Source organism: Zalophus californianus, chromosome 6 (assembly GCF_009762305.2).
Source record: "Zalophus californianus isolate mZalCal1 chromosome 6, mZalCal1.pri.v2, whole genome shotgun sequence".
NCBI classification, from domain to species: domain Eukaryota; kingdom Metazoa; phylum Chordata; class Mammalia; order Carnivora; family Otariidae; genus Zalophus; species Zalophus californianus.
Genome location: NC_045600.1, coordinates 99,263,253 through 99,278,499, shown reverse-complemented (window position 1 = coordinate 99,278,499; position 15,247 = coordinate 99,263,253). Strand labels below are relative to the sequence as shown.

The 15,247-nt window shown below is 35.1% G+C and overlaps 1 protein-coding gene across 4 annotated transcripts in view; it reads left to right on the top strand.

The window, feature by feature from the left end:
• ADAM10 (ADAM metallopeptidase domain 10) overlaps window positions 1-15,247 on the top strand; it is a 134,618-nt gene that overhangs the window by 100,951 nt on the left and 18,420 nt on the right. For all 4 annotated transcript variants that reach the window (XM_027570122.2, XM_027570125.2, XM_027570126.2 and 1 more), the window contains 4 exons: window positions 1,593-1,756; window positions 8,829-9,012; window positions 13,484-13,634; window positions 14,451-14,634. In XM_027570122.2, coding sequence (XP_027425923.1) covers window positions 1,593-1,756; window positions 8,829-9,012; window positions 13,484-13,634; window positions 14,451-14,634 — 683 coding nt within the window. The remainder of the gene's footprint in view (window positions 1-1,592; window positions 1,757-8,828; window positions 9,013-13,483; window positions 13,635-14,450; window positions 14,635-15,247) is intronic.

Sequence of the window (15,247 nt, the reverse complement as noted above, 5' to 3'; positions counted from 1 at the left end):
TCTAATGTTTAAAATGAATGGGTAGCAGTTGTAGTGTCATGCCATTCTTGCAAATCTATTTTTCATTGCCTTCTATTATATGCTTTATCAGGGATTATAAACATTAGATGTTTTAATGGCTTAATAACTTGGTTGTAATTTTGCATATGGAAAGCTAATTTGAAATAATTTGATCAGTTATCAGAACATCCTAACATTTGGTTGTATTTTAATAAAAAAAATCAAAGAGAGAAACCCTTTACATGTAAATGTAAACTAAAGAATTTTCACTAAGATGTATTCAGAGTTATTAAAAGAACTGTGTTCTTCTCAGTACAGTGTACATACAGACATGGGTTGGCCAGCCAGTTTCTGATTTTCCCATTGTTCTTTTTTTAATTTCTTATATTAACCGCCTTTAGATGTACAAGTACTTTCATTTTGGCATTAGGCTATTTTGGAAAGTTACTATTATGGAACAGGTGAACTACAAAGTGATTTAATATGTATAATAGAAGTAGTGTTATAGGTTTTCTTTTACAATTTGAAAGTATTCTCAAGACACATTGGAAAATCATAATTCAGCTTTTTGAACTTATTTTGAAAAAAATTTCAAACCTGCTGAAAAGTTGCAGGAATAGTATAGTGAACTCCTGATAGATTAATCGGTTAACATTTTTCCACATTTGCTTTCTTCCCCTTCCATACATCTTCTATCCTTCCTTCCCTCCCACTCCCCTTTTCTTGCCCACTGGACGTATTTCTTTTCTTCTCCTCCCCCCCCCACTTTATTGAAGTATAACTGACAAAATTGTAAGATACCTCAAGTGTACAACATAATGATATGATATTCATGTATATTTTGAAAGGATTCCCCCCAATGAGTTAACACATCTATCACCTCACATATTATTTATTTTTGGTGAGAATGTTTCAGTTTTACTCTCTTTGCAAATTTCATCTTATACAATACAGTGTTATCAACTATAGTCATCATGTTATACATTAGATACTTAGACCTTACTCATTTTATAACTGGAAATTTGTACCCTTTTACAAATCTCTCTCTATCCCCCTACTTCCTTGCCAGCCCCTTGCAACTACTAATGATTTTCTTTTTAAAAAAATATATGTATATTGCCTCTCAAGATAGTGAATCATGTACTCCTGTGCATCACTACTGTTATTTATGGAAGTGACTTTCTCAGAATCTACTTGAGAATATTTTGTTCAACTTTCATTTAAATTAAATGTTTTCTTTCTTTCTTTCTTTTTTTTTTTTTTAAAATGAGAAGGTATAGGCTTTGTGTAAATATGGGTATATTCAAATTTAACAGAAACTTTTGTTTTGCTCAATTAATGGGAACAAAAATTAGGGAATATTTTGATTATGAAAAACATTTTCTTAAGGGCCTTGTACGAAGTCCTGGGAGTTTCTTTATGTGTACCATTAAAACTTATTTGAAATGACTTCCTAATCTTGGACAAAAGAAACTTTTGAGTATTTGATATGTGTGGGATATATAAAATGTTTTAATTTAATATAGCATATATTAGAAAGTTACTTTGGGGGTAAATAGATGCTAATTTAGCCATCTTTTGTTCTGAATTAGGAAGCTCTGGAGGAATATGTGAAAAAAGTAAGCTGTATTCAGATGGTAAGAAGAAGTCCTTAAACACTGGAATTATTACTGTTCAGAACTATGGGTCTCATGTACCCCCCAAAGTCTCTCACATTACTTTTGCTCATGAAGTTGGACATAACTTTGGATCTCCAGTAAGTATTGCCTAATTATAAGATTTTTTAAAAGTTATTAAATTTTATGTTGAGTGATTTGTAAATTTTGTTTATGACCCTGAGACTGTGATCTGAGCCGACATAAAGAGTGGGATGCTCAACCATCTGAGCCACCCAGGCTCCCCTCACTTTTCATTGTTTAAAGTACATTTTGAATGTTAGCAAACTGTGGAGTGGTTTTTTTTGCTTGGTTGCTGTTAAAGCATTATCAGGGTTTGTTAGATTTGTCTTTCTCTATTGTGGATTGATATTTAAAAATTTTTTAGTGTGATACTCAAAATTTTCCATACCTTAACGTACACAAAAGTTGAGAAAAATAGTGCAATAAATTCTTACGTGCCCATTATCTATAATAGGAGTCAGTAAACTTTTTCTATAAAGAGCCTGCTAGTAAACATTCTAAGTTTTGGTGGTAACATTTGGTCTCTGTTGCATATTTTTCTTTGTTGTTTTTACAATCCTTTAAGCATGGAAAACCACTTAGCCTAGGCCGTATAAAAATGGGCTGTTGGGCTCCGGTTTGCCAACTTCTGATTCAGATTCAGCAGTTATCAAGATGTTGCCACATCTCCTTTCTGTGTGTTTCTTTCTTTTTGTAAGGTATTAGAAGCAAATTTATTCACCCTTACATATTTCAGTATACATCCCTAAAAAATTAGACATTTTCTTATATAACCCTAACGTGGTTATGATACCTGACAAAATTAACAATTCTTTGGTGTCATTTAGTACTCAGTCCATCATATTGATTTTCAAGTGACCTAAAGATTGATGCACACAGAAATACAAAATACTGAAAGATAGTCTCTTTGTGATTTTGGTAGGGCTTATTAAATAACAAATTTGGGAAAATACCATTTGACAACTATGTACATTAATTTTACTTGTATCATATCACTTGTAAAAATGGAAATTTTCATGAGTTTAGAAAAATATTATATAGTTGGAGCTTAAAATCCTCAAATGCACTTCTCTAATTTTCTCCCAGTTTGTAAAATGGAAGTGCCATCTCACTAAAGTTGCAAGTCTTTCTTCTTCTCAGAAATTGATAGATTATTAATGTTCTTGGATAAACTATTTAAAATGTGTGTAATCTCTCTGCCTCTTGAACTGCTTTTGTGAACTTTTGTTTGTTTTGTTCTTGAGCTCAATACATTTTTTTTTCTTATTAGAGGTTCAAAATTTTGAAAGCGGTTTCTCTTTGCAGCAAATGTACATTATGTGATCTGTTTTATTTATTTATTTGAGAGAGAGTGTGAGCATGAGCAAAGGAGAGGGAGAAGCATACTCCCCGCTGAGCAGGGATCCTGACATGGGGCTTGATCCCAGGACCCAAGGATCATGACCTGAGCCAAAGGCAGACGCTTACCGACTGAGCCACCCAGGCACCCCACACTATGTGATCTGTTCTTAAAAGAGTAATTGAAATTGTAGCGATTAGCAGAGAACTATTGCTTATGGTTAGTTTGTTTTTTTAAGGGCAAGTAAATGTTCTTTTTTCTCTCTCAGTTCCCTTGATTCCAGCCCTTACTAGGGGAGTTGTAGTACCCTTCAGCTACTCCTCTGTCCTTTAGTCTAGGGCCTCCCCAATTTTTTTCTTCTATTTATATTTTATTTATTTATTTTTAAAAATTAACATATAATATATTATTGGTTTCAGGGGTACAGGTCTGTGATTCATCAGTCTTATATAATACCCAGTGCTCATTACATCTCGTGCCCTCCTTAATGTCCATCACCCAGTTACCCCATCCCTCTACCCCCCTCCACTCCAGCAACCCTGTTTGTTTCCTCTGATTAAGAGTCTCTTATGGTTTGTCTTCCTCTCTGATTTTGTCTTGTTTTATTTTTTCCTCTCTTCCCCTATGATCCTCTGTTTTATTTCTTAAATTCCACATATTAGCGGGATCATATGATAATTGTCTTTCTCTGATTGACTTATTTTGCTTAGCATAATACCCTCTAGTTCCATCCATGTCATTGCAAATGGATAGATTTCATTTCACATCTTCTTTATCCATTCATCTGTCAATGGACATCTGGGCTCTTTCCATAGTTTGGCTATTGTAGACATTGCTGCTATAAACACTGGGGTACAGGTGCCCCTTCGGATCACTACATTTGTATCTTTGGGGTAAATACCCAGTAGTGCAATTGCTGGGTTGTAGGGTAGCTCTATTTTCAACTTTTTGAGGAACCTCCATACTGTTTTCCAGAATGGCTGCACCAGTGTTCATTCCCACCGACAGTGTAGGAGGGTTCCCCTTTCTCTGCATCCTTGTCAACATCTGTCGTTTCCTGACTTGTTAATTTTAGCCATTCTGACTGGTGTGAGGTGGTATGTCATTGTGTTTTTTTTTTTTTTTTAAGATTTTATTTACGTATTTAACATAGAGCACAAGCAGTGGGAGCGGCAGGCTCCCTGCTAGGCAAGGAGCCCGATGTGGGGCTCAATCCCAGGACCCTGGGACCATGACCTGAGCCGAAGGCAGCAGCTTAACCAACTGAGCCACCCAGGCGCCCTCTCATTGTGGTTTTGATTTGTATTTCCCTGATGCCAAGTGATGTAGAGCCTCCCAAATTTTAATATGCATACAAATTACCAAGGATCTTAAAATACAGATTCCATTTTCAGTTGCGGGGTCAAGTTTCTGCATTTTTTTATTTTTAAGTAGGCTCCAGCTCGGGGCTTGAACTCACGACCCTGAGATCAAGACCTGAGCTGAGATCAAGAGTCGGATGCTTAGCCAGCTGAGCCACCCAGGTGCCCTAGTTTTTACATTTCTGAGGCATTCCCAGGTGATGCTGTAGCTGCCCCTGGTCTGCAGACCACACTTGGAGTAGGGAATCTAATCTTTTCTCTTTTCATTTCCTGTCTAATCTATTCCCTGCCCAGCTGCCAGAAATTTTTTTTTTTAGTATATTAATTTTATATTACTTATGGCTTTTTGTTTAATGGATAAATTGGTTTACATTCTTTGCCTACCCTGCTATCTTTTCCTCTCTTACCAGACTACTTTTAATGACTCTGCCATGCTCAATCACACCCCATTCCTTTGTGCATGTTGCTCACACTACCATACATATACACAGTAGTGCTTACTATTAAATTACTTATAAACTAAGGGCAGCCAGAACTGTAAATTCCTGAGCCCGTGTCCCTTGACATCTATATCTGAAATCTGTCTTTATCTCTCCTGTTGTACATCTGTACTATGTCAGTGTTACTTTCTCTCTGAGTGGTTCACACTGTCGCTTATATTTATTTATTCTATCCCAAATCTTTATTGTACACCTATTGTTAACCACTTTATAAGCTTTGTCTTGGGAAGTTGTAATCATAAATGAGACAAGTTTCTGTCTCTCAATATGAAAGTTATAATATGTACTTGCTCTTACCAAATTTATCTTTGTCTAGGTTATAGTTCTGATTGTTTTGATCATGTCACTTCAGTTTATAACCTTATTTCCTGTACCTGCTGATATTGCTGATACAGTTTCCTTATCTTAGCATTTAGGGTTTTCCATCTTTTGGGTTCAAGTGTATTTCCAGTGTTAACTGCCCTCTCCTGTCAAATTAAGTTATTTATAGTCCTTTAAAATTTTCTTTTTGTCAGGAAGCCAGTTCCTTCCCATCTCTGCCTACTGAAATCTTGATCCATGTTATATAATGTAAATTGATAGAGCCCTTCTTTCAGTCATTTGTCATTATGTATCAAGACCCTTAAAATGTTTGACCTTTTAACTCAAACTCTACCCTTGGGAATCCAACTAAAAGAAAAATGCAGAATCTGTCAAAGATTTATGTGCATTAAAAAAAGTATCCATTGCAGTTTTATTTATTTATAGCAAAAAGTTTTAAACAGCCTAAATGGCCCCCCAATATGAAAGTATCCTGGAATGCTCTGCAATCATTTAAAAATCAGTGTTTGCATTATACTGTTAAGCTGAAAGAAACCATGTATATAACTACAAGTGGTGTAGTTCAAATTTTGTATTAAAATATGATATGACTAGGTACAAGTCAGGTAGGAAGTAGACCAAAATGTTAATAGTAGTTATTATGCATGGTTGATTATGATTGAAATGTTTTATCTATTTTTTATTTTCTAAATTTTCTAAAAGAGTATGTATTGTTTTTATAGCCAGAGAAAAGTTTTTCTGTTTTCTTGTCAAACTTAGAGTTTCTTTGTGAAACCATATGAATTGTCAGCACTTTTTGGGGATATAGTTAAGATGGCCTTTATATTCTGTTCTATATTTTGCTTACTGGTGTGCTTGTTTATCCCCTGTTCTGAGGATGACAAATACAAATAGTTGGCATGCTTGTTTATAACCTCTTCCTCCCTCCATGGCCATTAATGATGATCCATTACAACATCCTCTGGGCTAGTAAAGTAATAACTGATTAGCAATATCTGTTTGTTTATATATGTATGTAAGTAAGTAAGCAACCAAGCTCTTTGCTCAATGTGTGGCTTGAACTCATGACCCTGAGATCAAGAGTTATATAGTCTATCAACTGAGCCAGCCAGGCACCCCCCAATTAGTGATATCTGTAATGGATTTATGGGGCAGAGTCAGACTAGCCAAGGATATCAAAATATGCTCTCTTTTAAATAGAATATAAGGCTTTTGAGGGCTAGGCTAGGGACAGTGCTTAAACTCATCTTTATATTTTTATATTATATTTTTAGTTCATATAATGGACACATTCTAATATTTATTGAATTGAAAATACTCTGTGATAATATCAAGAGTTACACAGTTTTGGAATTTTTTTCTTTCTTTTTCTAAAATTCTAATGCTGAGAACAATTCTAGTGTCATGCATTATCATAAACCAAATTGAATTCTATGGAATGAAAACATAAAGCAAGGTAATGTTGGAGAATAGTCAAGAGTTTTCAAATGCTGAATCTAGGTTCAGGAGAACAGCAAGAGGTACTGGGAAGAATAAATGTGATAGGAGAGGTCTTATTTTTAATAGTTGCTTCACGGGGTGCCTGGTTGGCTCAGAAGAGCATGCAACTCTTGATCTTAGAGTTATGAGTTCGAGCCCCATGTTTGATGTATAGATTACTAATTAAGTTAAAAAAATGTAATCTTAAAAAAAAAGTTGCTTCAGATTAGGGAGTAGAAAATGAAAGTAATTTAGATGGGTTTTGAGAAGAAACATAATGCCCTTGGGTATTCTTTCTTTCTGGAGGGAAGAATTGTTGGGTATTCAAATAACAGTTTAAATAGAACTTTTACTCTAGGACCCAAATATTTTCACTCTTTCTGGAAAGTTCTGAATTGTTTGAGGAGCATTGTGAGGTTGGTTTTGTTGTTGTTGTTGTTTTAATATTTTATTTATTTATTTGACAGAGAGAGAGAGAGAGTGATCACAAGCAGGGGGCAGCAGGAGAGGGAGAAGCAAGCTTCCCCGCTGAGCAGGGAGCCCGACTCCAGGCTCGATCCCAGAATCCTGGGATCATGACCTGAGCTGAAAGCAGCCGCTTAACCAACTGAGCCACCCAGGCATCCCTGTTTTCTTTCCTTTTTTTTTTTTTTTTTTTTTTAAATGCCTATCTCCCAGAGGAGGAAGGAAGATGGGGATGCTGCTGTGATCTGATAGTATTCTGTTAGTTGATCTTAGTGCTGGTCACATAAGTGTATTTACTTTGAGAAAACTTATGGAGCTGTAGTTTGGTACTTTTTAGTGTGTATCTGATACTTCAGTAATATTTGCCAACACCATAAACTTTCTGTGTACATACACATATGTATCTGTTGTTTTACTCTTGCAAATCAGTGTTTTAGTTTTACCACTTGGCTCTTCTTAATTGTTATTTAAAAATAGCATTTATTGGGGCGCCTGGGTGGCTCAAACAACTCTTGGTTTCAGCTCAGGTCATGATCTTGCAGTTGTGGGATAGAGCCTCGTGTCGGGCTCTGTGCACAGTGTAGAGTCTGCTTCAGATTTTCTCTCCCTCTCCCTCTCTCTTTCTCTCTCTCTCTCAAATAAATAAATAAAATCTTTAAAAAATAGCATTTACTTATCTTTCTTATGTACTAGGTAATAAGTCAACTCTCTTAGATGCCTATCTTGTATGTAGTTAACTTCATGCCATTCTGTTTCCTGTCTTTCCCCATCTGTCTTCTCTGAACTAGTCGTTAGTAGTTTAGCATGTATGTTAAAGAATATGTAGTCATTTTAAGTAGTTTATATTCCTGTTACTAGTTTTGAAAGTAGGTGAGCTTATTTTTTTCATTTTATTAAGTTTTTAATTTTAATTCCAGTGTAGTTAGCATACAGTGTTATATTAGTTTCAGGTATACGATATAGTGATTGAACAATTCTGTACCTGACTCAGTGCTCATCATAAGTGCATTCCTTAATCCCCATCACCTATTTCACCCAATACCCTACACCCACCTCCTCTCTGGTAACCATCAGTTTGTTCTTTATAGTTAAGAGTACATTTCTTGGTTTCTCTCTCTCTCTTTTTCCTTTGCTACAGTTTCTTAAATTCCACATATGAGTGAAATTATGTGGTATTTGCCTTTGACTGACTTATTTCACTTAGCATTATTCTCTCTAGCTCAATCCATGTTGTTGCAAATGGCAAGATTTCATTTTTTATGGCTAAATAATATTCCATTGTATATATGTACTACATCCTCCTTATCCATTCATCTGTCAGTAGGCACTTGGCCTGTTTCCATAATTGGGCTCTTGTAAATATGGCTGCAATAAATATAGGAGTGCATGGCGAGCTTATTTTTGATAGACTTTATGATGGTTTATCCTCCATTCTACTCCCTCTTTACAGAGCTGTACATTGTTGTGGCTAGACCTTCAGTCATTTTTCCTCCCCTTCTAAGACAGTGGCTCTTAAAAGAGCAAATTGTTTTCCTTCTCACAGTCTAAAACAATTGTAGGACCTTTTTTAGAGGAGAGTCCACAAGCTTCCATTGTTTTTCTGGTGAGAAAATTACATTTAATCAGATGACCTGAAAACCTTATTTTACTTCCTGTTTATGTAACTCTATATTCTGTTTGGCAGCATGATTCTGGAACAGAGTGCACTCCAGGAGAATCTAAGAATTTAGGGCAGAAAGAAAATGGCAATTACATCATGTATGCAAGAGCAACATCCGGGGACAAACTTAACAACAATAAATTCTCACTCTGTAGTATTAGAAATATAAGCCAAGTTCTTGAGAAGAAGAGAAACAACTGTTTTGTTGGTATGTATGTTTTCCCAACATATATTTTCAAACATTCAGAAAACTTGAAATACCCATGCACCCACCACCTCTATTTTACAACTATTAAAACTTTGCTGTTTTTGCTGTATTTACTTTACCACTTATTTATTAATTTATTCATCCCTCAATCCCGTGTTTTTTTTGTTGCAATTTAAAGTGGATTGCAGACATTAGTATGCCTCACCCTTAAACACTTCAGCCTGTATAATTAACTAAAGTTCAATATTGTTTGTGGTTCTTTTTTTTTTTAACATAAAATGTTGCACAGTTAAGTCCACCATTTAATGAGCTTTGACAGATTCATTTACCTGTGTAACCTAAGCACCTGTCAAAATACAGAATATTTCTGTCACCTCACAAAGTTCTTTTATTTCCTTTCGCAGTTTCTGCCCCCAACACATTCTCAGAGGCAACCATTGTTCTGATTTATTTCATTGTAGAGAAATTTTGCTTGTTTTACTTCATATAAGTGGAATCATATGGTTTATATTCTTTTGTGGAGGGCTGCTTTCACTCAGCATATTTTGAGATTCATTATTAGTGTTTTGTTCTGTTTTATTGCTGAGCAGTTCATATTGCATTGTATGAATATATCACACTTTGCTCATCCACTCTCCTGTTGATTAACACCTGGGCCCTTTGGGTTTCGGCTAATATGAATAAAGCTGCTGTGAAATTTTTTTTTGCCTTACAGGAAAGAAAAGATATAAAATATGTATAATTTTATTAATATCTAAGCTAATTTTAAGTTAAAGTTCAGTGGCATTAAGTACATTCATAGTGGTGTGCAACCATCACCACTACGCATTTCCAAACTTTTTCATCTCTCCAGATAGAAATTCTGTAATCATTAAGCAGTAACTCCTGCTTCCCTCTCTCCCTACTTGGTAACCTCTAATCTATTTTCTGTGTCTATGAATTTGCCTATTCTAGGTACCTCATACAGATGGGATCATACAGTATTTGGCCTGCTGTGTCTGGCTTATTTCATTTAGCATAAAACTTTCAAGATTCATTCAAATTGTAGCATGTATCAGAATGCCATTCTTTTTATGGCTGAATAATATTCCGTTGTATGAATAATACCACATTTTGTTTATCCATTCATCTGTTATGCCTCTCTTGTGGCATTTAATATGTTCTAAATATTCTACCTTGTATTATGTTTGTTTGGGTCCCTGTCCTATTTCACAAGATTATAAGTTATTTGAGGGGAAACACACCTACCTACCACCCTCCTGCCATCCCCTGACCGATGCCCTACTAAACGATTCTCCATTTGTAAAATTTTGTCAGTCCAGAATGTATAAATGGAATCATAAAACATGTAACCTTTGAGATTGGCTTTTTTCGCTCAGCATAATTCCCTGAAGATTCATTCAAACTGTTGCCTGTATCAGGAGCTTGTTTTTATTGCTGAGTAGTATTCCATGGCGTGTATGTTCCTCAGTTCATTCACAGTTGTGGCACAGGCTACAAGGGAACCACAGCTCAAACACATGAACCCAGCGCAAGGCATCTGAGTCCAAACTGTTCTAGAAAGACTAGCTTTATGTTTAGAAAGTTCATTCACCTGTTAAAGGCTATCTGGGCTATTTTTAGTTTCTGGCTATTATGAATAAAGCAGCTATAAACATTTGTGTATAGGTTTTTTATGCAAACATCAGTTTTCATATCTCTGGGATAAATGCTCCCAAATCCAGTTGATGAATCATATAGTAATAGTTTGCTGTGTTTTCTAGAGTGGCTGTATTATTTTAGATTCCTATCAGCAGTGTATAAGTGATCTAGTTTCTCTGCATCCTTGCCAGCTTTTGGTGTTTTTATTGTTTTTATTTTATCCGTTCTGATAGGCATATAGTGATATTTTGTTGTGGTTTTAATTTATATTTTTCTGATGACTAAAGTTGTTCATCTTTTCATGTGCTTTATTTGCCATCTGTGTATCTTCTTTGGTGAAATGTCCATTTTTCTTGGCCATTTCTCATTGGATTTTTTTTTCTGTTGAGTTTTGAGAGTTCTTTACATAGCCTACATACTAGCCATTTGTCAGATATTGATCTGCATATATTTTTCTTCCAGTCTGTAGCTTGTCATTTTATCCTCTTCACAGAATCTTTCCCAGAGTAAAAATTAAATTTTGATCAGCCCCAAATTTCAATTTTTACTTATATTGATTGGCTTTTTCTTTTAAGGCCTTCTATTTCTTTTAAAAGGGCAGATTCAAATTATATTGATGGTATCATTTTTGTTACTGCTCTTGTTATTATCACTGGTAGGTTTCTAAAATGTCTTATGTAGAAGTGCTACATAGAGTCTTTATTTGTAAACCGGATTTTCACAGTAAACTTTCTGAGTGAAGTTGTCTTTTAAAAATGAGCGTATTGTTTTGTAGGTATTATGGTAAGGAAATTTGTTTGTTTTTTTTTTTTAAGATTTTATTTATTTATTTGGCAGAGAGAAACACAGCGAGAGAGGGAACACAAGCAGGGGGAGTGGGAGATGGAGAAGCAGGCTTCCCGCGGAGCAGGGAGCCCGATGTGGGGCTCGATCCCAGGACTCTGGGATCATGACCCAAGCCCAAGGCAGACGCTTAACGACTGAGCCACCCAGGCACCCCAAGGAAATTTGTTTCTTAGATTATAATGAGATATGTGTCTGTTATAATTTTTGCATTTAAACAGCACCTTTTCCATGTGTCCTAGCTTATTTGAAGTAATATTTCTATATGAGATAAAAACCAATGTATAGTAAATATTGCCTCAGAGGTTTTCTGACTTCATCATTTTTCCTTTTCTCTTAAATTACATATCCTGTGAATTCTGAAATGATGATTTTACAATACTTCAGAATAAAGTCATTATTACTTAGGATATATGTCCATGTGCATAACAGAAGAGGTGATATAAAATGAAAGAGAGGGAGAGAGCTTCAGTTAGCTCTAAGATTTCCTTTAATATTTGATGCGGTTAAGAATGAACTTTCTAAATATAAAGCTAGTCTTTCTAGAATAATTTGGATTCAGATTTGCCTTCTGTTGAGTTCATGTGTTTGAGATGTGTTCCTTTATGTTTATTCAGTTCTCAATTTGAAGCCTGTGCTACACCTGTTTCCCACATCAATTTGATGTAGCAGAAAGAAAAGAGCACCAGATTTTAGATCCCAGAAACCTGGGTTTGGTCTTCGATTTGCCCATACTGAGGCATATGGTTTCCAGCAAGTCACAGACTCTCTGGAAGTTACTTTTCTTTTCTAGAAAATGAAGACATTTGATTCTTGTCATCTCCCTGCAGATGCTCAAGGTCTGTGATCTTCTGATCTTACAAACAATAGCATTCCTCTTCCAATTTTAAAGCCCATTGATAAAATTCGAGAACTTTAAAAAAGAGCCTAAAAACTTTTCTAAAGTTACTCACTGTGCCTAGACCAGACTAACCTTAATGAGCCAAGATTTGACCCAATACTGTTAGCCTTTTTGGGAATATAAAAAAATAGGAGTAATATGTAGTTCTTTCCTTAGAGAGCTTGGGTCTAGCTGAGTAGCAAATTAATGTACATTAAAAAAAATTATTTATTGACTAGGATACAATCAGCTAAACACATTGTGGGAAATTCTGTAAGACAAAATGACCCAATTTCTTTAAATAGTGTGAAAATAAAAAGAGAGGAAGGAATCGCTTATATATTAAAAGAACACGTATCAACCCAAACCAGCCATGGGGTTGAGGATCCTTAGGTGGAACTTGGTTCAAATAAACCAACTGTAAAAAGACAGTTGAGGAAATTGAACATGAATTGGCTATTAGATGCTATTAAGCATATTGTTAATTTTGTTAGATGTGATAATGCTATTATGGTTAGATTTAAAAAAGAAACAAACTCCTATCTCTTAGATTCATCCTGGAGTATTTACAAGAATAAATGAATATGTTAGGTGGAATTGTTTATAGCATATTGTTGATAGTTGTTAAAGCCAAGTGATTGGTACATGGGAGTTCATTGTTCTTCTACTACTTTACTATGTATGTTTGAGATTTTCTTTTAACACAAAAGATTTAATTTTTTTCTGGTTGTTAAAGCACTAACTTAATTCTTATTTGTGTAATGTAAATAGTGCGGTTGTTCAGTAAAGCTCAGTGTGGCCTAAATAGAATGTTACCACTTCCAGAAGGGACCTCAGAGGGGACCATAATGTCAAATCTCTTCACTGTACAGATTAAGAAACTGAGGCCCCCCAAAAGGGAAGTGACTTGCCCAAGGCCACATTGCTAGTGACTGAGCCACTCTTAGAATTGAATTTAGGTCTTCTGATTTCGAGATTCCTAGTTCTGCTTTTTGTATTCATCAAATTATCCTTTCTCCCTTTGTTATGAGGTTCCAAAGTTTGTGGATTTTAAATCAAATTAATGTATGCAGACAATGCTTACTTTGTTTTATTGATTTTCCTCAGAATCTGGCCAACCTATTTGTGGAAATGGGATGGTGGAGCAAGGTGAAGAATGTGACTGTGGCTATAGTGACCAGTGTAAAGATGAGTGCTGCTATGATGCAAACCAGCCAGAGGGCAAGAAATGCAAGCTGAAGCCTGGGAAGCAGTGCAGGTACCCTGCCCATTCCAGGAGTGCTCACGCTGCCACCGGTCAGCCGAGGGCAGTTGTGACCGACTTAAAACTGACATTAAGAGATGCATAGTGTTGGGAATCTTCGTCTTTATTTGCTGTTGTCTTACTTATTTTTCTGGAGTAGCATTGATGAGTGTACTGTGGTTGGCAGATTGAGCTACTTGTAACTTGTGTGGTGGGTATAAAAAAAAAAAGGCAAAAGTCAGGACACTCAATAAAATACACACTGTTCAGTTCCTAACTTAAAAATGTGACTATCATCCGTATTTTTAGAATCTTAACTTTAAATATTTAGGTAATACTGATTTCGTAGACTCTTGTAACTTAGTGTCATATAATTATTTCACTTGTCAAAATTACTTTGGTAGTGGTAGATATAAGCAATAGAATATTGCTTGTGCACTACTTTTTAAATGGTTGGTCTGTATATCTTAGTTTGATTTTAGCATATAAATGTGAGAAAATTTGATGAATCAACTAATGTATGATGTAACTGTGAAACACTAATAGCTCATCTAATATTAAATCTATTTTCTATGATAGCCTTCCACTAAAGGCAGGTAGAATAAGAATGTTGAATATAGTATGCCTTGATTATAAAAACAACACAATCACTTTTTTACATTTATAGAATGTTGAAATTTAGTAGCCTCTTAGTCCAAAATTTGAAGTTGTATACCAGTAACATACTTACCATTTAAAAGATGAGAGTTATGATTTAAAAATTAGGACCATATCTATGTGTATAGGAAATATGCTAGTGATTTTCTTTAATCACTTTACTGTTTATTCTAGCCCAAGTCAAGGTCCCTGTTGTACAGCACAGTGTGCATTCAAATCAAAAACTGAGAAGTGTCGGGATGATTCAGACTGTGCAAAAGAAGGAATATGTAATGGCATCACCGCGCTCTGCCCAGCCTCTGATCCTAAACCAAACTTTACAGACTGTAATAGGCATACACAAGTGTGCATTAATGGGGTGAGCATTTGATTTATAAGCTTTTTATTAAACCTCCTTTTTCAGAATAATTGTTTGTTACTTAAAGCTGCAGAGTTCCAGTAATTAAGCCTGGTCCCTGTTTCAATAATATCCCTCTCTTTCCCCATAAAGCCATGAATGTATCATGTGGCATAAGTGCCTGGTGGCATTTGATTAGTAACTGACTTATCTTTCATCTGTCCACTGCATGTGTTTGATAGTCTCTAGAGGAAAATAGTTGTATAGCTAGGCATATGACTTGGTACTGCTTTTGAGTTTTATAAATTAGTATTTCAACAGCCTACATAAAAGAACTCTTTTGGCCATTTTATCTGAATGTGAAGCCTTTAAAACTTTCTTGGCTCAATATTCACTTTACATGAGGAAAATAATCATTTTTCTCTTCTTATAAAGGAGACATAATAACCAGTGTAAAACTGATGCTCACCTAATCTCTTTCTCTGTTTTGGTTTTGTTTAGATTTTTTTTAAGTTGGCATTTCTTTAAAAGATTTGCTACCTTATTTGTATTTAACTCTTTTTCGGATGTGTTTATATGATCCATTTCTGCTATTAATCTTTGTTTTTTCCACTTGTATTTCTACTTAATTATT